Source organism: Urocitellus parryii, chromosome 3 (genome assembly GCF_045843805.1).
Source record: "Urocitellus parryii isolate mUroPar1 chromosome 3, mUroPar1.hap1, whole genome shotgun sequence".
Classification (NCBI taxonomy): Eukaryota; Metazoa; Chordata; class Mammalia; order Rodentia; family Sciuridae; genus Urocitellus; species Urocitellus parryii.
The window spans coordinates 209,584,136-209,607,187 of record NC_135533.1 but is presented as its reverse complement, the minus strand read 5'-3'; the positions used below and the strand labels follow the sequence as shown (position 1 = coordinate 209,607,187).

General features: G+C 55.4%; 2 protein-coding genes across 2 annotated transcripts; both read left to right on the top strand.

Moving 5' to 3' along the window:
* Window positions 1-3,964: 3,964 nt before the first annotated feature.
* Window positions 3,965-5,807, top strand: Eif5 (eukaryotic translation initiation factor 5). The gene has a single exon (XM_077795760.1). The coding sequence runs from the start codon at window positions 4,205-4,207 to the stop codon at window positions 5,291-5,293; it is 1,089 nt and encodes a 362-aa protein (XP_077651886.1). The 5' UTR covers window positions 3,965-4,204; the 3' UTR covers window positions 5,294-5,807.
* A 3,088-nt stretch (window positions 5,808-8,895) lies between these two features.
* On the top strand, window positions 8,896-21,796 carry LOC144253555 (putative splicing factor YJU2B). Its single transcript, XM_077795759.1, has 10 exons — window positions 8,896-8,976; window positions 11,420-11,515; window positions 12,760-12,813; window positions 14,001-14,083; window positions 14,907-14,962; window positions 17,281-17,341; window positions 18,271-18,413; window positions 18,499-18,671; window positions 20,783-20,921; window positions 21,107-21,796. The coding sequence occupies exons 2-10, from the start codon at window positions 11,513-11,515 to the stop codon at window positions 21,580-21,582; spliced, it is 1,188 nt and encodes a 395-aa protein (XP_077651885.1). The 5' UTR covers window positions 8,896-8,976; window positions 11,420-11,512; the 3' UTR covers window positions 21,583-21,796.
* Window positions 21,797-23,052: the final 1,256 nt, after the last annotated feature.

The window sequence follows — 23,052 nt, the reverse complement described above, 5'->3', positions numbered from 1 at the left end:
CTTGAGTGTGTTCACTGCCACTTTCTCTTCACTTAGGATAAAAGCCCCCCAGGTGCCTTTTAGTGTCTGACCTTGGATTTTCTTTCGGGGACACAGAACCTAGGTTTGGAGTCGCAAAAGCCCGCTGTCCCTTGACAGTGTTTCCTCTGCCCGCCTCCAGGGAAACTGTTTACCGTTTGTTTTCTTCAGCTCTTTCCTGCCTAAAACCCATCTCCGCGGCTTGACTCCTGGAAAAGCGAATTCTATTTTATGAAATGAAATGTTGCCTGTTTCTAGAATTGAAAATAAAGCCAGTTAAGATTGATAAACTAAATTGTCCTGATTTTGTCCTGGGACGGGCTTGTGTTCTAGGTGGAGGCGAAGTCTGTGGTCCCCAAACCTCCTGACTCCTGCCTGGTGCCCATCACCTTATATCCTGGGGTTTGGAGTTTGTTTGAAACAAGCTCTTGCTAATTTGCCCAGGCTGCCCTCGAACTCATGGCTCCAGCCATCAGACTCCCAGGCCCCAAGCAGCTGGCCCAGGCCTGCACTCCTGCTCTGCAGGCTGCTCTTAGCCCGGAAGAGTCTCAGGTCAGCTGGCACCCGTGGGCTGGAGCAGGGAGAAATCCGCCACCAGGATTTGCCCTGTGACTCTGAGTTTGAGGCTCATGATGTCCTTGCTGAGTGATGACATGCAGTATCCTAAATTCTGACCATAAATTTGAGGTGAAGCACTTCCTCACACAACCCCAGTGAGCAGACAGAGGCCCAGGTCTCCCAGCACCTGCACGCAGCAGCCTTCATCAGGAGCTGACTTGTAGACGCTCCCAGGAGAAGGATTTCTTCTTATCAGTCCCTTAGCCTGGCGCTCAGCAAACATTTACATATTGTCGGCTACTGTCCTTCAACAAGCAGGGCTGAGGGGTGGAGCCCTTCTGGCCCCAGAGCCTAAAATGGGTACTGTTTTTACCAACTCAGTGGGATCTTGTGATCTCTGTCAGGAACAGGAGTGTGTCACTCAAACGAAGGGAACTGGTTTCATTCAGATGTTGGTGTGGAGGTGGAGGCATGCTAATTGACCTGGGGTGCATTTCAGAAGGTGCTCTGCTTGTGCTGCCAGCATGTCTGGGGGGGGCTGGGTGACAAGGTGTGAGGTGGGGAGAACTAGTCTTGCTGGGAACAGGCCCTGGGGATCTGTTTTTTATCTGTGTCTTTGTCCGTTAGAGGGTCTCCCATTAAGGGTCTCCTTATGATGCACCTGGCTCATCGTGCATCTGCTCTTTGGGGGGGGGGGGCTGTCTCACTCTCCGTCCCTTTAGGGAATCCTCCCTCTCCCCCCCCTGGCAGTGCTTACGGCAACCCCATCTGGTCTCCCTGCCCGGGACTGGTTGAGAGGCTGTTCCTGGCACCCTAGGTCGGAGGCCTGGTCAGTACTGGTGGAAAGCAGGAGGGAAACTTCAGCTGACCGGCTGGTGTGCTGGGAAGGCAGGCAGGGGAGGTCTGCTCCTCCCCAGGGAGCAGACCGAGCTGTAGGTCTAAACGGGAAGAGCGGGCAGGGCGGGAGTCTGGGTGATTGAGCAGTCTGTCCTGCTGGGGTCTGGGTGACCCTTCCTTCAGTTCTGGCTGCCGCGTTAGCTCAGGAAGAAGAAGCAGTGGAATGGCCGTGTCTCTGAGTGGCCGCGTCTCTTAAGTGACAGGCCCCCACTGAGGTCCTGTTCAGAGGCAGAGGCCACATCTGGCGGCTGACCCAGAGGCGCCTATTCCACATGTAAGGCCTCACCTGTGGGAACGCCTCCAGGCAGGTCCTTTGTCCCAGAGGTGGCAAAACCGGAAAGGGGGGGGAGTGTGAACCCAGATGGAAGTGACAGAAAGCGACAGATACCTTGGTACTTTTTCAAAGTGTGTTTTACACAGATTCTAATCGGTGATCTTTGGTGATCTTGGTACTGTGTTCAATAAGGCACCAAAATCACCCATTTTACTCCGTGCTCCACCCAAGACTGCAAAGCCCTAAGCTACCTCACCAAAATCTGTTTTTCTCCTATCTAGCAAAATCTGTTTTTCTCCTATCTAGCCCGCCCCACGTCACGTGGTGGGAGTGTGTCTGTCTGTCTGTCTGTCTGTCTCTCTCTCTCTCTCTCTCTCTCTCTCTCTCTCTAATGAATCCTACTGCGTTTGGATTCTATTCTTCAACATTTGGGAGACAAGAGCCCAGCGGCCGAGTGCGGAATCCAGTTCCCCCTCAGAGCTCCTGTTGGATCTCAGGAGCAGTCTTGTCCCCCGAGAGAGCCGCCTTCGCCTGTCGCTCAGGGTGTCCCCTCAGATCTGGGATCCTGCAAAGGGGCCGACTCAGTCCCAGAAGACAACGGCACCCTTTGATCCTGGAAGGTGTGGAATGGCGACTGGAGTGGCCCAGGTGTCCCTGCAGGGAACTGAGACCGGAGGCTGCCACCTGGGCTCAGTCTCGAGGGGAGACAAAATAAGTCGGGTGAATTCAGGGCTGAGGAACTTGGGGTCACTAGCTTTAGATGAACACTTCGTAAGTACTCCACGTGCCGCGTACAGACCCGGGCGGGATCCAAGTCAGCACTGAAATAGTAAAGGGGACAGACAAGGACGGAGCAGACATGCCAAGCTGTGCCCTGCTGTGGCGGTGGCCAGGCAGGACATGGGTGTAAAATGAAGTGATAAGAACATCATCAGGAGAAGGCCGTGCTGGGAGAGGGTTGCTTCCCAGGAAATCTAATTAGCCCCAGGTCCCTGCTTTGGGATTGTGAAAAACCGTCCAGAGCCGCCTGTTCCCTTTGAAGTGTCCTCTCCTTGTCCTTCCTGCTTCTGTAAACAGCTTCCCACTAGAACCCCCCACGGCCTCTGTCATGGAGACAAGTTTACGGAGCCAAACAGCCTGTGAACTCCACTTCCTTAGGGGTCTGGTCTCCTCCGGACTTGGGGACTCGCCCTCCCCAGGTGCCCTTTGTGCTCTCCTCTGCTTCCTGACACTCTTGGTCCCCCAGAGGGCATCTGCCAGCGAGAGTCACTGCCTTCCACACTTCAGCCTTTCTAAGCCCCTGTTAAGACCCTTGTGCGTGTCACCCCGTTTCCTTGGGCAGGTAGGAAGGCATCAGAGGGTGGCACAGGCCTGCAGTCCCAGCAACTGGGGAGGCAGGGGCAGAAGCCTCAGCAAAGCCGCCAGACCGGGTCTGAAAGTAAAAATCAAACGTAAAAGGGCTGCGACGTGGCTCAGTGGTTAAGCACCCCTGGTTCCAACCCTGGTACCAAAACAAAACACAAGACAGGCCCCGAGGGTCACAAGGTCTGTTCACATTTGTGGGCGCTCAGTGTTGAACGCAGGGCCACCGCAGCAGAGCCACCAGAGGACAGGAGGGGCTGCCGCTCAGGTCCTGCCTTGGCGGGGGGAGACCCCTGGCCCCTCTTCCCAGCCCTGAGCGATGACGTCCTGGGTTATCACTTCAAAGGCTTTTTTTAGACAGTTGCCCCAAATGATCTGAGTGTCTGTCTTCGTTCTTTGCTTTCTGAAATTTCAAGAACAGTAGGTTCCAAGAGATGGCCAAGTCCTTAGCGTCACACAGCAGGTCAACTGAAATCCACAGGTAACAGGGCCAAGAGGAGCACCCAGCGCTCCCACAAGGCACGGCCATGGTGTGAATGCGATTCTGTTGGGGGACAGATAGATGAGGACGCTGGGACACCAGGTTGAGGGAGTAATTCTCTAAAGTGGCCGCCGCTGTGCTGATCCCACACATGATTTCTGTTCCAGAAGCAATCTGCCTGCAGCCCTGCCTGGCTTCTGTGGACAGGCCACCTGGACCTGCAGGGGAAATGCAGCCAAGGTAATGCGGAGGGGGGGCCCAGGAGGCGACTGTGACGGGATCCTGAAATCCTCCCCACAAAACCTGGGAGAATGTGTGCTTAAGAATCCAATTAGAGGGCGCCGGGGCCGAGGGTAGCTTGAGCGCGGCGGCGGCGTTGTTCAGTCAGAGCGAGAACATTCCAGAGAGCTGTTGCGCAGCCATTGGTACCTGTATTGGGGAAACATAGCGTACAAGCAAGGAGCTTACAGCCTCAGCGGCGAAAATTTTTTCATGTCAGAGACCGAGAACTCTTGCAGTCGTTTATGTCATCCCTTCTTCTCCAGACAGAAGATACCAAAAAGTTGCAATCAAAGATCTCTTCATCTTATTGATAAAGCCACTAATAAGCCAAAATGTCTGTCAACGTCAACCGCAGCGTGTCAGACCAGTTCTATCGCTACAAGATGCCCCGTCTGATTGCCAAGGTTGAGGGCAAAGGAAATGGAATCAAGACAGTTATAGTCAACATGGTTGACGTTGCAAAGGCGCTTAATCGGCCTCCAACGTATCCCACCAAATATTTTGGTTGTGAGCTGGGAGCACAGACCCAGTTTGATGTTAAGAATGACCGTTACATTGTCAATGGATCTCATGAGGCGAATAAGCTGCAAGACATGTTGGATGGATTCATTAAAAAATTTGTTCTCTGTCCTGAGTGTGAGAATCCTGAAACGGAACTGCATGTCAATCCAAAGAAGCAAACAATAGGTAATTCTTGTAAAGCCTGTGGCTACCGAGGCATGCTTGACACACATCATAAACTCTGCACATTTATTCTCAAAAAACCACCTGAGAATAGTGACAGTGGTACAGGAAAGAAAGAAAAGGAAAAGAAAAATAGAAAGGGCAAAGACAAGGAAAATGGTTCTGTATCCAGCAGTGAGACACCACCACCACCACCACCAAATGAAATCAGTCCTCCTCCACATGCTGTGGAAGAAGAAGAGGATGATGATTGGGGAGAGGATACAACTGAGGAAGCTCAGAGGCGTAGAATGGATGAAATTAGTGAGCACGCAAAAGTTCTGACACTCAGTGATGATTTGGAAAGAACTGTAGAAGAGCGTGTCAATATCCTGTTTGATTTTGTTAAGAAAAAGAAAGAAGAGGGTATCATTGACTCATCAGACAAAGAAATTGTCGCAGAAGCAGAAAGGCTGGATGTAAAAGCCATGGGCCCTCTTGTTCTAACTGAAGTTCTTTTTAATGAGAAAATTAGAGAACAGATTAAGAAATACAGGCGCCATTTCTTAAGATTTTGTCACAATAACAAAAAAGCTCAACGATACCTTCTTCATGGTTTGGAGTGTGTGGTGGCAATGCATCAAGCTCAGCTCCTCTCTAAGATTCCACATATCTTGAAGGAAATGTATGACGCAGACCTTTTAGAAGAGGAGGTCATCATCAGCTGGTCGGAAAAGGCCTCTAAGAAATATGTATGAAAAGAACTTGCCAAAGAGATTCGTGTCAAAGCAGAACCATTTATAAAGTGGTTGAAGGAAGCAGAGGAAGAATCTTCTGGTGGTGAAGAAGATGATGAAGATGAGAACATTGAGGTGGTGTACTCAAAGACTGCCAGTGTACCGAAAGTTGAAACTGTGAAGTCTGACAACAAGGATGATGACATTGATATTGACGCCATTTAAAAGAATGGATGCAACCTAGCTTAACAGTGTAATGCTGCAAATTTTTCTCCATAATCAGCCAGAAGTGCAACATGTATGTGTAAAAGCTAAAATGGCTTAACATCATGCTACACTTTAATACTAAAAATTTATTACTGTGAGTGGTCTGTAATTAGCCCAATGAGACATCTAGGAAGTCCATACACACATCAGTGAGCAGATGTAGTTTGCTTATTTATAGCATGTTTCTTTTGGAAAAACTAGTGGTGGACACATTTGGATCACATTTATACAGTTATAAAAATAAAGATTTGATTTTGGTCATTCTTCAGATTTTGGGCTCTGAATGACTTAGCTAAAGTAATTGGCTCCTTTTAAAAAGTGGTGCCATCATTTAACCTGACATGGTCCTTGGAGCCTGGTAGATTTTGGTAGATGCTGAGACCATTCAGGGGTTTTCAGCAGAATGTAAACAAACTTGTTTGTAATGATCTTACTGAGCTGTTAAATCTAGTACTTTTCAATTTTTTTAGTCCCTCAAATTGGCATCTGGTAATTTTTTTGTGCTGAGGTAGACTGATAATCAAATGACAGTGCAACATCTTGTTGAGAAATAAAAATAACCTGAGTGTCCTATAAATAATTTTAAGAACTAGTTTTGAAGTTTGGAGTTGTGATTTTTCAGTTCATGTACACTAGCCCCAAATTTTAGTCTTTGGAGTCATGTGCATTGCACGTTGGATGAGCCAGGGAAAAATTATTACATTAACAAATAAGTATTTTAATGTGTATGTAGTGGTTGCTTTGTACCAAGAGAAAACTCAAACTTTGAGGTGTGATTAAATAATAAATTCTGATTTTATTTGGGGGAAAAAAAAAAAGAATCCAATTAGAGGGCTGGGCTGGGACTCAGGGGTGGAGCACTCACCTAGTGCGCGGGAGGCCCTGGGTTTGAGCCTCAGCACCACATAAAAAAAATAAATAAATAAAGGTATTGGGTCCAACTACAACTAAAAAAAAAGAAAGAAATATTTTTAAAAATCCAATTAGAGGGCTGGGGCTGTAGCTCATTGGCAGAGCACTTGCCTAGCACGTGTGAGGCACGGGGTTCAATCCTTAGCTCTGCGTAAAACAAACAAATAAAGGCATTCTGTCCATCTACAACTAAAGAGAGAGAGAGAGAGAGAGAGAGAGAGAGAGAGAGAATCCAATTACAACTGGTCAGTATGGGCCAAGGTAACCTAGAATCACCATGAGAGCAGGGACTTGAAAATCTAAGGTTGTCCTTCTGTCAGCCAAAAGTCAAGAAGTGGACTGGGCAGGACTCTCTGGAAACTTCTCTGGGCCCCCCAATAAAACTGGGATGCAGGAGAGACAGACTCCCCCTCTCCTCTCTGAGAGGACCCACCGTCTCCCTTCAGAGGGTCTCCTTTCCTTCCCTCCCCTCCAGAGGTTACTGGGGATTGAACTCGGGGCCCTCGCCCACTGAGCCACATCCCAGCCCCATTTTGTATTTTATTTGGAGACAGGGGCTCACTGAGCTGCTTAGTGCCTCGCTGTGGCTGAGGCTGGCTTTGAACTCGTGACCCTCCTGCCTCAGCCTCCCCAGCTGCTGGGATGACAGGCGTGTGCCACCACACCTGGCCCCCTTTCGTTTTTCTCTGTCCCTTCAATAAACTCCTTCCTGTTACTCTGAGTGACATGTCTGAAATCTGAGTTGGTCACAAGAATCAGGGTTTGAAGGGGGTCTTCACACTGCCTCAGTTTCTCAGAAGACCCCAGCTCTGTAACAATCGCCCCCAACAAATTCATGGTGACACCTGGTGCCCAGGGTGGCAGTGTGAAAATGCCCTGAGAACCTCCAGGGGCGTGTGGTTGGGGGGACCTTCAGGAGGCGGTGGACCCCTCTCCAAGTGCTGGGTGAGGTCTCCAGGTGGCGACCGAGGTCACTGGAAACAGCATGTCATCCCCTTAGTCTCCCCTTCCCCTCTTCCCAAGGTGCTCTCAGTGAGGGGCTGGGGTCTCTCTCTTAGAAGAGACCTGACTAAGCCGGGTGCCGTGGCTCATTCTGCAATCCCAGCAACTCAGGAGGCTGAGACGGGAGACCCCCAAGTTCAAGGCCAGCCTTGGCAATTTAGTGAGGCCAGAGCTTTAGCCAATTGATTAACCTCTCTGAACCTATCTCCTAATCTATAAAATGGGAACAATAAAGAAGTTCCACCTCCTAGGAGCATTGTTTGAGGTCAGTACCCAGTGAGTGGGTGATGCTTATTGAGCAGCCCATGCCCAGCCCAGTATGAAGCACCATGATTACATGAGAATTTACCTGTGAGGGCTTTAGAACAGATGAAACCTGGCAGGAAGTAATATCATGGGTGATTAGCATTGTCATCACTTCTCACACTGCCTGTGGTAAACTGTCAGTTATCTGCCTGACTGTGGAGGAAAAGGTATGTCCTTTCCTCTCTCTCCCTGAGGCTTGGCAGACAGCAGATGCCTGATAACATCCCTTACACAAAATTATCAAGCCCATGCTGGTGGGCCCTACACGCTAGAAAGTTCTCAAAAGCCTCTCCTCCCCTTTGCAGAAAGCACCCTCAGCTGGTCTGGAAGCTCTCAAGCAAGCTTCTGCCCATCTCCATAAAGGGGCAGATATTCAATACTGGAGGTTCTGTGGCCCACACACTCTCTGTTGCAACCATTTAATTCGGACCTGGTAGCAGTCATAGGTAATAGGTCAGTGAGTAGGTGTGGTTGTACTCCATTAAAACTATTTACGGACGGTGGAATTTAAAATTACTGTTTTCACAAGAAATGAAACTTTTTTCCCCCTCCCAATCACTTGAAAATGGAAAAACAAAAGCCGGGCGTGGTGGTGCTGTCCTGTAATCCCAGCGGCTCCAGAAGCTGAGACAGGAGGACAGCAGGTTCAAATCCAGCCTCAGCAATTTAGCGAGGCCCTAAGCAACTCAGCGAGACCCCAGTCTCTCAATAAAACATATAAAAAGGCTGCGGATGTGGCTCAGTGGTTGAGAGCCCCTGGTTCAATCGCCGGTACCAAAAAAGAAAAGGAAAAACAATTCTTAGTTTACTAGCTGTTCAAAAACAAGGGACTGGGCTGGAGGTGTGGCTCAGCGGTGGCGGCTGGCTGGTTTACTCGGGGACCTCACTCGAGCGAGCCCACCGGGCTTCTCCCGCTTCAGCGAGCCAGACGGAGCTCCCGGTGGGCGGTGTCGGGAGGAGGGCCTCGGATTGGGCCTGGCGGAGTGGGCGGGGACGGGGGTGGGGCACCGTGACGTCTGTGCGGTTGGGCGGGGCAGTCCTGAATTGATCCACTCCCGGGGCTGAGAGGGCGAGTCGTATTCGGCAGCCAGCCAATCAGCGTGACGTGCTGCCTCGCCCCGCCTCACGCCGGCGTCCCCGTCACGCGGGAAGGGCGATCCGCTCCGGCCGGGCGCACTTCCGGGCCCAGTCGCGGCGTGACGTCAGCTGGAGGGCAGGTAAGCGCTGGTGTGCTGGTGAGTGGGTGGGCTGGCTGCGTGGAGCCGGAGGTCTGGCCACCGCCCACCTGCGGACGGTGCTTCGGGAGAAGTGGGGCTCTGAGGTGCCAGCCGCGTCGCCTGACCCAAGTTCACAGGGCTCCAGCGGCGCCCCCTACCCTGCCCTGGCCCCTACGGTCTCTCAAGGGCCGCCCCGTTTTCTCCTCTGGAAAATGAGACCAGCCAGCCCCTACCTTGCCAAGCCGTGGTGAAGTGGTGACGGTGGGTAGGAGAACTAAAACTGCCACCGTTGACCTCGACCTCGGGCGCTGCCCCGACACTGCAGCCCACCTGGTCTTTAGGCAGCCTTAGCAGGTGGATGCTTTTTGTAAACCCCCGTTTTACAGCGGAGGAAAGTGAGGCTCACAGAGAATCCGCAGTTTACGTCAAGCATCTAGGACTCCGCAGATGCCAGATCCAAATTCACCCTGTGACTCTGGGCCAATGGGGTCAGTACTCTTTTGACACTGAAGATCGGATTTCCATCCATCGTTCTGTGGCCTTGTCTGTGCCACTCACTGGGGGGGTAAAAACACTTGAAGACACACATCCAGCTCCTGTGAGCTGCGTGTTTAACACTGTGCAAGCACTTCCCGTGCATCACTGCATCCACAGCAACCCCCAAAGTCATCCACTGTCGTCATCATCCACTCTTCAAAAGCCCAGGGAAACTCAGACACTGACCAAGGTCACCCAGCTGGTAAGGAGTGGAGCTGGGATTTAAGCCCAGGGAGCTGTGACCCCCCAAAGCCTGCATGGGCACTTAAGTTTTTTCGTTGGTAAAAAGGACTTTTTAGGGTTAAAAAGACCTTGGAAAAATCCCATTCAAAGGGACACACACGAAAATAGTTTCAAGGAAATGGCAGAACAGTTTACATCATGGGCATTGCACAAACCCCTACCCCCACTCCCTTAGAATCTTTGCTATCAGCTTCTGAGGCTGGGCAACTTACTAGATCCCACCCCCCACCCCTGTCCTCATTGGTTATCCAGAGATAATAGTAGCATAATGCAGACTAAACTTAGCTGTATCAGCTCCTCCTCCTCCGCTTCCTTTTCCTCTTCCTCCTCTTCTTCCTCCTCCTCCTCAGACCCCACCCTGCCTGCCCCTCAGTGAACATCAGAGAACATGCTCCGTGTGGTGGTGCACACCTTTAATCCAAAGGCTGAGGCAGGATTCCAAGTTGGAGACCAGCCTGGTCAACTGAGGGAGGTCCTGTCTCAAAATTTAAAAAGGAATGGGGATGTAGCTCAGTGGTAAAACTCCTCTGGGTTCAATCTCCATTATCACCAAAATTAATTTTTAAAAAATCTTTAGAGAGCATATACATAAGTAGGCTAAATAGGTAGTTAGAGACCAGTCTTCGTGATTCTTGGGCAAGAGCTGATAAACTCGGCCCATTTGATTTTGTACAATATTCAAGTAAAGAATGGTTTTAAATTTTTAAATCATTGTGGGGACAGATCCAAAGAATAATATTTTGTGACAGGTAGTAGCAATTTCAAATTCGAATTTTGAGTCCATAAATAAAATTTTTTATTAGACTATAGCCATGCCCATCATATGCATATCTTTAGTTTGGCTCTGAGGAGAGCTTTGAGTTGTTGAGCACAGACATTCTGGGCCAAAAATCCAGAAACATTAACTATCTGGCCTTTATTCATTTATTTATTGGTAACAGGCATTGAACCCAGGGGTGCTTAACCACCAAGCCATATCCCCAGCCTTTTTTATTTTCATTTGACACAGGGTCTCACTAAGCTACTTAGGGCCTTGCTAAGTTACTGAGGTCTGCTTTGAATTTGTGATCCTCCTGCCTCAGCCTCCTGAGCCACGGCCCGGATTAGAGGCTTGGGCCACCTCGCCCGGCTGTGAACTCTTTAATGTAAACTAGAACTTCCTTTTATTTGACCTAAAAGTCTTTCCTGTAAACCCTGGGGGTAGTCTGCCGCCTCCAGCCTGCACATTTAGTACCTGGGTCACCCAGTGGACACTTCTGAAACCTCCATCAGTTGTTTCATTCAGTCTCCAGTCAGCATCCAAAGGTGGCATGGGCCACCTGACTGAGATGACAGCCTATAAGGTGCATTAACAGCATGTGGCCTGTGGAAGAGCATTCAGGGCAGAGGAAAGAAAACAAAACCCACGTCTTCAGTGCTGAGGTGCAGCTCGGGTGGAGCGCTGGCCCATCATGCACGAGGCCCAGGTCCCATCCCCAGCACTGCAGAAACCAAAAAGGAGGGGCAGAGGAAGAGTGTGGCAGGCCAGCTGCACTGGGCCTCTGAAGACGGCCAGGAAGCCAGCGCTGGGACCCAGGACCCAGAGGGAGACAGACAGCTCCAAGAGGCAGGCAGGGCCCACAAATTGATTCTAAAGGAATCACACCTCTTGGCCTCTTTGCAGGGAAGCCTGCAGGAGGGCAGGACTGGTCCACGCAGTGACAGAGGAACTCCAGGTTGACTGCCTCCAGGGCGAGGACCCTAGACAGCTCCCAAGATGGTGAGTAGACAGCCTGGTGCTCCCTGTGGTTTGCCCTGGGTCTTTGTGGGGTCCCCAGAGTGGCCCTGTCCTCGTCCTCCACAAGCTCCAAGGTAGTCATTTTTTTCCATATTTTTAATCGGTGCATTTTAATTGTGCATGATGGTGGGATTCTGCATAATTGGTGATTTCAAACTCCAGATTGTGATTTTTTGGTGTGGTAGGCTTGAACCTTCATTATGCACTAAAATGGTCACCCAGGGACTCTCTTTGGGTGGTGCTGGGGGTGGAACTCGGCTTCACATGTGCCAAGCAAGCACTCTGCCACTGAGCTACGTCCCTAACCTGGGCTACGTTTTTGAAATCTGTCATCTGTTGATGGACACTTGGGTCATTTCCATCTGCCGGTTGTTGAGAGGTGTGTTCCTGGAATGTGTGTCTCCTGGGCTTTGTGTCTCCTTTCCTGGGAGCTGCTGAAAGGCCCAGTGTCCAAGCACCATGCCCAAATGGGTCCTGGTGTCTGTACTTTTGAAGCACCTCAGGTGGCCGTACAGTCAAATTGCACAGCCAGGTTTGAGAAGCTGCGCTCTGAGGGGTCTTTAGGTCCATTGGGCGGGTGATGCCAGCATTTACTAGGACATGTGCCAGCATTCGTGATCCCTAAGGAGACCTGGGCTTCAGCTGCATTACGTGTGTGTCTGCACAGTGGTGACGTTAAAAGCGGAAGCGCTCGGCTTACTGTGGTGAAGACACCAGAGGTCAACACGTGCCGAGTCTGCACGTCTGCCCACGTTCCAGCCTAGCAGGGAGCGCACCCTCAGATCCCAGGGTGACTGGGGCCCTCAGCATCAGGAGATGGGCTCACAGGAATATCATGGCCTGTGGCGAGATTCACTTGCAGAATCTCCAGTGTGGTTTTCACTCCGAGCTTTCAAGCACCTGACTTTTGCACTGTTGTAAAGTCAAAAATCACTAGTCCAGGGCCTGGGGCTGCAGCTCCATGGTCAAGCACTTGCTGTCGTGAGTGGGACCACTGTAAGCCAGTGGCCCTCTGCGTTTCTGACTGTTAGCCACGGTCCCCAAACAGTGAAGTGTGAGACTCCGCACCTGTGGGACTTCCCAGTGCGGCCACAGAGGGCCTGTCACCAGGTAGCCACCGCCTGGTCAGACACTGGACCCAGTCCTGTAGGAGGTCCTGTCCCTGGAGGCGGCACAGGCAGGTCTCCTGCAGGCCCTCTCCAAGTCGCGGCTCTTCTGCTTTCCAGGGTGAAAGGAAAGGTGTCAACAAGTACTACCCTCCGGACTTCAACCCCGAGAAGGTAAGGCCGGGCTCCCTGCCTCCTCCACGTCCCTCAGCAGAGACTCACGCTGTGCCCTGAACGTGGGGCCAGGATGGGAGCCCCAAGATCTGCTCTAGAGTCTTCTTCATCCCTGGTAACGTGTGGCTGTCCTCAGTGACCTTGCCATCTGTGCCCGAGTAGGGCTGAGCACACGGACTCTGGGTCAGATCCAGTGCCCTCCCGGCCCCAGCTCCTGCACCTGGAAGCTTTTCCTCCTTCTGACCCGAATCTCCTGTATTCCTTGAAGCTCCTTGCAGAGGTCTTCCCTGATCACTGGCTCATTCTCCACCACATCACCTGCTGCTTCTCTTTAATCTCCACCGCCATTTTAACTCTTGGCATGTGATTCATCTCCCCAACTAGCACGTCCTCTCCCCAGGGCAGGGGTGTTCATCTGATTGATGGCTGCCTCCCCATGCAGAAGGCACTTAAGTTAGGCCCAAGGACCCTAGCACGCGCCCCTGGGCCTGGCACTCCTCCTTTCTGGAGTGGTGGCTCTGGAGGAAAGTACAGCCTGACCTCACCGAATCCTTGGGTGATCAATGAGGTCACGCACGTAGAGTGCCGAGTGAGCATCTGGCACTGCGGTCCTTCTCCCGACCCTCCCCACCAGACCTGCAGGTGATAGTGAGCAGCAGCCCCGCTGATACACGGGGAAACTGAGGCCCAGAAGGGCAAACTGAGCTTCCTTGCCCACGTCACTCCCTCAGCTCAGAAACGGGAGCAGGACTGTCGGCCCTCCCAGCGGCCCTCCACCTGCAGGTTCCCTGTCCCTGGATTCACCAACTGCAGACTGAGAACCTCCTGGGAAATCCAGCGGCTTCTGTGCTGAGCATGCCCTGTGTTAGTTTCTTGTGCTGATTTAAGCACAAGAAATCAGCTACCCCAATTTATATCAGACTCAAACACACACAGACGGGGTGTCCCTGGGGCCCGGGAGCCCACCCTGGGGATACGGAGGGACAGCTGAAGTCCTGATTCCAGGTCCCCTGCTTCCCTAAGACCTCTGTGCCTCCCCTGCCACCTCTGACCACCCCACCCCACCCCACACACAGGGTAGGACAACCAGGCCTCTCTGCCCCGCCGGCCTCTTGGCCCAGAGCAGTGGGCCGCAGAAGACCTGAGCTGCCCGCCCTGCAGCACTGACCTCTCGCTCTTGCCCACAGCATGGCTCCCTCAATCGATACCACAACAGCCACCCACTTCGGGAGCGGGCCCGGAAGCTGTCCCAAGGCATCCTCGTCATCCGGTAAGACCCTGGCACCACCCTGGCACCACCGGGGGCGCCCTGCCCTGTGCACCCTGGCCTCAGGCTCAGCCCCTCTCATGGGCCCAGTGCTGTGGGGCCCTGATTCCGTGAGGCAGAAAGCCCCGTCTCGGTCCACTTCTGCCACACGACAGAATCAACACCGTCAGTGCCGGCCCGTCCGCAGGCCTCTGCTGGGCATGGAGGGCAGGCCCAGGCCCTCCTGTGTCTTGGGGAGTTCCTGGGAAGGACTGGCAGGTCCTGTACGGCTGGACTCTGCCTCCAGCACATGAGCCTGGCCTTCCCTGTCCTCCCGGCGCAGTGCGTGGTCTCCAGAAGAGGAAGCAGACACCCGCCAGGCCTCCGGAGGCCGAGGCCCACACCTGCCACGCTGTCCCTCCCTTGTGTCCCACTGACTGCCCAAAGCAGGCCTTCACTCCAGGGCTGCGGCCACAGACTCCCCTCTGGACAGGAGTCTAGAGCCACGGTGCAGAGACCTGCAGGACAGGGAGGCAGAGTCAAGCCAGGCCAGGTGCGGTGGCCACCCCGGTGGTCCCAGCTGCTCAGGAGGCTGAGGGAGGAGGCTCACTTGAGCCCCAGGAGTTCAGGGCCAGCCTGAGCAGCGGAGCAAGACCCTGCCCCAGGAGCCAAAGCCAGATCCCCCTGTGTGTGGCCGCTGAGACTCCGCATCGTGTGCAGCCAGGGGAACGGGAAGTTGCGCTCCATTTGTGTACAACAGAACGCGTTCTGCTGGCGTGTATAACTAACGTGGATAAAAAATAACATCTAGGAGCAAAAAGCAAAAAGAAATTATTTGTTTCTGTAGATTCGAGATGCCATATAACATCTGGTGCGACGGCTGCAAGAACCACATCGGCATGGGTGAGCTGCGGCCCGCCCCCCTGCCCTTCCCCTTCCCCCTGCTCTTCCCCTGCCCTCTCTCTCTGCCTTTCCCCCCTCAGCCCTGCAGACAGGGAGCCACTTGCATGCTGGGCACTGGGAGGCTCATCTCCTCTGGGAACCCCTAATCAGGAACTGGGGAACAGACACCCAGGTTGCAAAGCCATTAAGTCTCTGGGCCCTTCGTTGAAATCCCGTCTCTGCCACTTCTTACCTGGCTGACCCTCAGCAGGAGACTAGCCTCTGTGCCTCAGTTTACCTGTCTGTAAACAAGGGCCCACCTGGTGTGACACACGGAGCTTGACACAGCACGTGGTCCGTGCAGAGGGCTGGAGCAGGCCAGCTTCCAGCATTCTCACTGCTGCCATTATCACCGGACCCTGGGGGTGCACAGGAGCAGGCGGGAGGGCCCAGCCTCTGTGAGGCCTTGGGCAGGGCCCTGGCTCTCCCCGCTCAGCAGGGAGCACAGAGCAGCTCTGACTCCACACGTGGGGGCTCTCTGAGTTCAATTGATTTGCTTGAGTGGCTCCCAGAACCAGGGAATGTGACTCAAACGTGGAGCCTGGCACGGTGGCCCACACCTGTGACCTCAGCCGCTCGGGAGGTGAGGCAGGAGCGTCACGAGTTGGAGGTCAGCCCGCGCAACCTAGTGAGACCCTGTCTCAGAGTGAAAACGAAAGCCTGGGCATGTAGCTCCGTGGTAAAGCACCCTCGGGTTCAGTCCCCAGCACAAAAACAATAATCTACACACACCATTTATTAGTTCTGGGGAGCTCAGGGGAGGACGCACTCCATGCTCACCTCGCACGAGTGAGGCCCTGGGTTTGATCCCAGCCGCCAGGGAAGTGGGAAGGGGCCTGAGCTCCCGGGGTGCCACCTCCAGGAAGCTCGAGCTTCCAAACCCTGGCCCTTTGGTTCCTGCAGAAACATCACTGCACGGCGTGTTTGTGACAGACAGGCCTGCCGTCCGCTTCCTCTTGGCCTTTCAGCATTCCTCCTCCGGGTATAGGGCAAGACCCTCGGGGGTGGGGAGGGTCCTGTGACCCCCGTTGGACAGGGCTGGGTAAGAGTTTCTTCAGGGCCAGCTCCAGAGCAGAAAGGCTGGGGAGGGGTAGAGGTTGAGTGACCCACAGCAGGGGGAGAGATTTTCATTTCTATGGGCCATGGGAGGAATTAGGAGCTGGGGACCACGGAAGAAAACCCAGATGCCTGTGTCGTAAAGCTGTGGCGGGAAGCCGAGCATCCTCCAGGACTCGGCCGAGGGGTGAGCGCCTGCGGCTCACCAGCCCTCTGCACCGCACCTGGCCAGAGCAGCTCCCCGGGCAGGGGTCAGCAGCTGTGGGCAGGAGGGCCCAGCCCTCGCTCTAGGGCCTCAGAACTGCAGGAGGAAGGGGACAGGCCACCTCGTTGTCAAGGGGAACGAGTGAGTCCCATGTCCCTCTAATCAGACCCAGCTGGGTACCTACCTCATAAGCCTCCAGGCACTTAGAGGACAGAGATTGCCCAGGGGCTGGTTGTAGTTCCTGTCCCAAGACAGGAGGGGAAACTGGGCCTCAGCCTGGCGCCAGGGTGCATCCCGGAGCCTGAACTAAAGCAGCCGCCCAGGAAAGTAAACCGCAGGCCACACCAGCCACCAGCCCGCTCTGCCTGCCAGGTGCAAGCCTTGAACAGAGTCAGAAGTTAGAAATACCGATTACCTGCGGCTGGGTGGTCGGTGGTGGGCCGGACTCACACCCGGGGTTTTAGTCCCCAGTTCCTGTTAGGAGTCCCCAGAGTCGACGCTCAGTGGCAGAGCACTTTCCTGCATGTGTGAGGCCCTGGGTTCCATCCTCAGCACCACATAGAAATAACGAATCAGATAAAGTTTCATTGACAGCTAAAAAAAATTTAAAAAAGAATACAGATTACCTAACTAGAACAAAAAAGTCTGACCGTTTTTCTAAACAGGTAATAAAAGCCAAGCCTCCTTACACACCTGCCGAGTGCCAGCCCTGTCCAGCCCCTGTGCCCTCTTCTGGCTGGCTTCAGGGCCCCAGGAAGCAGGCGGTGGATCCTGGGACACAGGCCCAGAGGGCAGGGTGCAGCCTGAGTGCCTTGGCCGGTGGTGGAGCCCCACTCAAACCCGGGCCCTCTGGCTCCGGCCCACCTCTGTGGCTAGAGCACCTGTGGGTGCAGCCAGGACCCCCCCCTTCCCACATGGGTGTCTGTGCCCTCCCAAGGCCCCTCCAGTGCTGGGCCTGCCTGTCCCCATCCTGAGGAGACACGGGTCCCAGCCTGAGCCTTGTTCCCTGCCCTCGCAGGTGTGCGGTACAATGCAGAGAAGAAGAAAGTGGGCAACTACTACACGACCCCCATCTACAGGTAGGAGCGCCTGGCACCGGGAACAGTGTGGGCCAGGTTAGGGGACCACAAAGGGGGAGCTTTGCCCCCTCCTTGGGCCCCTCTCTGTAGAGCTCCCGAAGCCCCTCCCCACGGTCAGGCAGGCCTACCCCTCCACCGGGTCCTCCGGGGCTCCCGACCCCCGGGTGTGCCTCCGTCACCACCCTCACAGAAGCCTTTGCTAAGTGGCACTCACCTGCTGACACTGTGCGGTTGTTGGACCCCTCTGTGACTCGTCCCCCTCTGGAGCATCAGCAGTGGCACCTGCCTGTAATGCCAGCCTCGGGCTGAAGGCAGGAGCATCACAAGTTCAAGGCCAGCTTCACTCCCACTGAGCCGCGTAGCGAGACCCCATCTCAAAACCAACAGGCCTGGGGTGGCTCAGGTGCAGCGCTTGTCCGCGCGAGCAGGGAGGGCCAGAAAAGGAGCAGGTTGGCTTGCTCCACTGCCCAGCAGCGTCCCCAGCAGCTGGCCCCAAGCCTGGCACAGAGCAGCCTGTCTCAGGTTGTTGAATGAGCGAGCTCGTGCACGAGGAAGTGAAGGCGGAGAGACATCGATGAAGGAGTAAAGGAGCCGGCCCCTGCCCGGCCTCTGCCTGGCCTGTGCCTGGCCTGTGCTTTCCTCCTGTTGGCCTTCTGTGGTGCTGGGGATGGAACCCGGGCCCTGACGCACACAAGCCTGTGCTCTACCCCTGAGTTGTTCCTGGGACCCAAGGTGGCCACTTTGTCAGAAGGGCACTGGGGGTAGGACCACACCTCACCTCGCCCTCCTCCTAGACACAGCCCGAGTGCGTGGTCGGTGCCCAGCGAGTCCTTACTGGGTGTCGCTGGTGGGTGGAAGGAAGCGAATGGGGGCCCTGGGCGTCCCGGGTGTGCCCACAGCATCCGACTCCTGCCCATGCCCTCACCCAGGTTCCGGATGAAATGCCACCTGTGCGTCAACTATATCGAGATGCAGACAGACCCCGCCAACTGTGACTATGTGATCGTGAGCGGTGCCCAGCGCAAGGAGGAACGCTGGGACATGGCGGACAACGAGCAGGTGCTGACCACAGGTGAGCGCCACCTGCCCGGCGCGTGCCCGGCTGCCTGGCCCTGGCCCTGAGCGGGGCCCAAGCCGCACTGTCGTGGTCCCTGCAGAGCATGAGAAGAAGCAGAGGCTGGAGGCAGACGCCATGTTCCGCCTGGAACACGGGGAGGCGGACCGCAGCGCGCTCAAGAAGGCCCTGCCCACGCTGAGCCACATCCAGGAGGCCCAGAGCGCGTGGAAGGACGACTTCGCCCTCAACAGCATGCTGCGGCGGAGGTTCCGGGTGAGCACCCCGTCAGGAGCACAGGGCGGGGGCTCTGGGGGGCCGTCAGGGCAGGCGTGGAGCCGGAGAGTGTGGGTTGTGAGCCGGGATCAGCTAGCACCCCACCACACCCCAGGTCATTTCACCCCAGAGCCTCAGTGTCCTCCTCTGACCCGTGGGTCACTCCCGTCCTGCTGGAACAGAAACACAGGCGGCGACATGGCCACAGCAGGCCTTGACTGCTCATAGTCCTGAGGCTGGCAAGCCCAGGACCAAGGCCCGGGTGGATGAGTGTCCAGGGAGGGCCATTCCTCACAGACAGCACCTTCTGGCTGTGTCCTCGCATGACAGGGGACAAACAGATTCCTAGGCCCAATTTCCTCGGCATTGATCCATTACCTCCCCGATAACTAATCAGTTCCCCAGCGACCCCACTTGATGCTGTGACGGGCCCTTGGATCTACGCCTCCCCCTGGGGGCCTCCCCCTCTGCCCCGCATTGGTGCCCCTGGGCCACGCAGCCTCCTCGCCCCTCCTGGTCATTCTGAGCACTCCTCTGCCATAGGCTCTGCAGGAGCTGCTCCTTCTGCTCCTAGAAGAACCCACAGAGTTCCTGCACACACAGGTCTTCCCAGAGGTGACTTCCCGGGGAGACGTCCCCTGGCCCTCCATGCACTCCCCACGGACCTCCCTGCCTCTGCCTCCCCGCGTCCCCATGTCCTTATCTCTCCTACTGCTTTGCCCACTGACCCACTGCAGTGTCAGCAAGGGCTTCTGGTTTTTGTTTCTTGGTACCAGGGATTGAACTCAGGGGCACTCGACCACTGAGCCACCTCCCCAGCCCTATTTTGTATTTTATTTAGAGATGGGGTCTCACTAAGTTGCTTAGGGCCCTGCTTTGGCTGAGGCTGGCTTTGAACTTGTGATCCTTCTGCTTCAGCCTCCTGAACCAGCACAGCTGGGATTATAGGCGTGTGCCAGGCCACCACACCTGGCTCAGCGAGGGTTCTTGTCTACCCGATGTTGGGTTCCCAGGACCTAACAGGGCCCTGCCAAGGTGGCATCCTGTGCACACAGTTGCACCTCGCCCCACGACAGGAACGCATTCTGAGCAGTGCTAATGGATTCTCTGCTGTGCGTACATCAGGCCTTGACTAACCCAGAGTTGATGGCTAGATGAGCCACACACGAGGCCTCTTGCCACAGGAGGTGTGGCCAACCCAGTTCATGACGCACCAGGTGCCGAGGCTGCAGCGGGCACGGATAGTACATAGACCCAATTCACTCCAAGTGCAGCGCAGTGTGCACACCTGTAATCCCAGCCACTCAGCCTGAGGCAGGAGGATCCCAAGTCCACGGCCAGCCTGGACAACTTAGTGAGTCCTATCTCAAAATAAAAAGGGCTGGGCCAGACACAGTGGCACACGCCTGTAATCTGAGCAGCTCAAGAAGCTGAGGCAGGATCGTGAGTTAATATCCATCCTCAGCCACTTAGTGAGGCCCAAGCAACTCAGCAAGACCCTGTCTCCAAATAAAATACATTTTTTTAAAAGGGCCGGAATGTGGCTCAGTGGTAGAGAACCCCTGGGTCCAATCCCAGTACTAAAACAACACCACCAATAAAAATTGTACTCTCTAAAATAACAAACTGCTGCTCAGGAGGCTGAGGCAGGAGGATCACATGAGCCAGGGATGCAAGACCAGCTTGGGCAACCCCGAGACCCCATTGCAAAAGAGAAAGGGAAAGCACAGTGTAGTAAACACGCAAGTCAGTGACGGTCACTAATCACTCATCAGCACTGTGTGCTGCAGGTGGCCACACCCTGTGCTTCCCTCTAGCTGGACGATGTTAACTTACACCAGCATCACCACCAGCACAGGAGGGGCATGGCCAGAGGAAGCCACGGTGGCTGTGCCACCAGGCAGCAGGTGTTTCCAGCCCCATCCATCTTACAGGGCCACAGCCGTCCCTGGGCAGCATGGCCATCTTGTCTAGATGGACAATAGAGGGGCCCTGGTTTGTGTGTCGGTGACAGTGGCATCTCCCACAGAGGGGGAGCCTGAGACCCAGTTGCTGGAGCGGGTCAGGGAGAGGCGGGGCTGTGACCCTGAGCCCCTGCTGCTCCCTCACAGGAAAAGAAAAAAGCCATCCAGGAGGAGGAGGAGAGGGACCAGGCCCTGCAGGCCAAGGCCAGCCTGGCCATCCCCCTGGTGCCCGAGTCGGAGGACGACCGCAGGCTGGCCTCCCTGCTCAGGTTCCACACCCTGGACTGTGAGTTGGGGGCTCCCGGGAGTGGGGCAGCCATAGGAGGGGCACAGAGGTGGGGGTGCCTGGCCGTGAGGGGTGTGGCGGGCCGCGAGGAGCTATTTAATTTTTGGTGCCAGGCCTCTCTGGCGCCTGCTCCTCTGTGCCCTACCCTGAGCCACACCTGTCCCTTCCTCAATCCCCTCCCCCAGCCTACGAGGACAAGCAGAAACTCAAGCGCTCGGAGATCATCAGCCGCTCCTGGTTCCCCTCCGCCCCGGGCCCCGGCAGCGCCAGCAGCAAGGCCAGCAGCGTCCTGAGGAAGCTGGCCCAGGGCCGCAGGTGCGCACCCAGCAGCTGCCCCATCACCGTGGAGGACCTGGGCATCGTGCGGCGGCCTCGAGACGTCCCTGGGAGCCCCCAGCCCACGGCCGAGAAGGCCAAGTCCAGAGAGCCGCAGGCACCTCAGGGGACCACCCAGGACAGACCCGCGTCCTCCCAGGACGGCTCTGAGGAGACAGCGAACCCCAAGACCTGCGGACAGTGGGGGCAGGAGGGGAACGGTCAGGACAAGTCCCGGCCCCCATCAGGCTCCTCCCTGGAGGCACCGGACCCTCCAGGCACACTGCAGCCCGGCAGCCTGAGCTCCTCTCTGGTGGCCGACTACTCTGACTCCGAGAGTGAGTGACGTGGACTGGACCCCTCGGGGCCATTAGAGCACCCAGGCCCTGGCCCACACCCCGGAGCGCCCCCTCGCCGCCCCTCCCCCTTGCCCTCCTCAGCGATGGATTGCTATTTATTTGGTCCTGGTGAGGGCCTCGTGCCTTGTGGGACCCGCATCCCCACATTAAAGCCCTGTTCTCTGCCCGGCCTTGGGTCGCTGGACAGGCCCAGGGGCTGTCCGTCCTGCTCTGTCCATCTGGCTCCCCGGTGGTGAGGGTTTCCAGGTGGTGGCACAGATGGGCTGGGGTCAGGCACCTTCCTGGAAAAGGCAGCACCAGCTGAGGGTGGAGGGTGGAGGGTGGAGAGGGGTCCAAGCAGAGGAACCAACAAGATGGCCAGAGATGGGGCCCAGGGCACCCAGATCCAGAGCAGGTGCGGGAGGGGCTGTTGGTCACCATCCCCCGGCACGGGGGCACACGGAAGGGTCTTGAGGAAGGCCCCAGGGGTTGCTCTGAAGGAAAGGGGGCAGAAAGTGGCCCAGAAAATGACATCTACAAAGGGCGTGTGGCCTGCCACCTCCCGGTCAACCTGCAGAAAGACCATTTTATAAACACTGATTGAGCACCTAATGTTTACATCCACAGTCTTGCCACTGGAGACGGGGGTGAAATTTAAGGCCTCCTGTCCATGCCACACTGAGATCCAAGCCAAATTGGCATTTCCCCCACCCCCTTCAGGGAAGTGGCACCCTTGGCCACGCCTACTTCCCACTGTGTTGCCCAACGCTGGTGCCTGTCTCCGATGCCAGTCCAACAATGGGGACTCGTTTTGAGAAAAAGGAGAAACGGGTTTTATCCTTTGCCAGCAAAGGAGAAACACGGGCATCTCCAGTCCCAAAGGCTGTGATTCTGCCCACCAGCAGGCAGGGGGCCTTTAATGAAGTGCGTCAAAAGTGACATTCTCTGTCTGGAGTGGTCATTCACCTGTTAATTTGGGAGACAATTTCTGAGCTCTCCCAGGCCATCCCCGAGGTCTGGAGGACTTCGGTCCTGCGGGGCGTGAGCTCAGGGACAGAGGCCTGTGGCCGGGATGGGAAGAAGGGTAGCCCTGCCTGCCCTGAGATTAGGGCGGAGGAGAAACGTGTCCCCTTAAAATCTCAGTAGCCGTGGGAGAGCAGCAAGGGCTGTGCTTCAAGCATCAAGTGGACGCTGTTCCACTGGGATGGACAGGGCTTGGGGCAGGGTTGAAGAGCCTGCCGGTTCCTTAGTCCCCAGTCCTGGAGTCCCCCAGGTAGTGGCCTCGGCCTACACCTTAGGATTCTGGGATGATGATGTGACCCCCACTCCAACTCCTGTCAGCTGGACGCCATATGCTGGCCCTGTCGGGGGGGTGGGCTTGCCAGTTACAGGGTCAGGCCCAGGGGGCCCTGCCTGCGGAACCCAAGGGACTTCAGCACTCCGTCTCCCTTCAGAGGCCGCTGCGCAGTGCGGTCAGG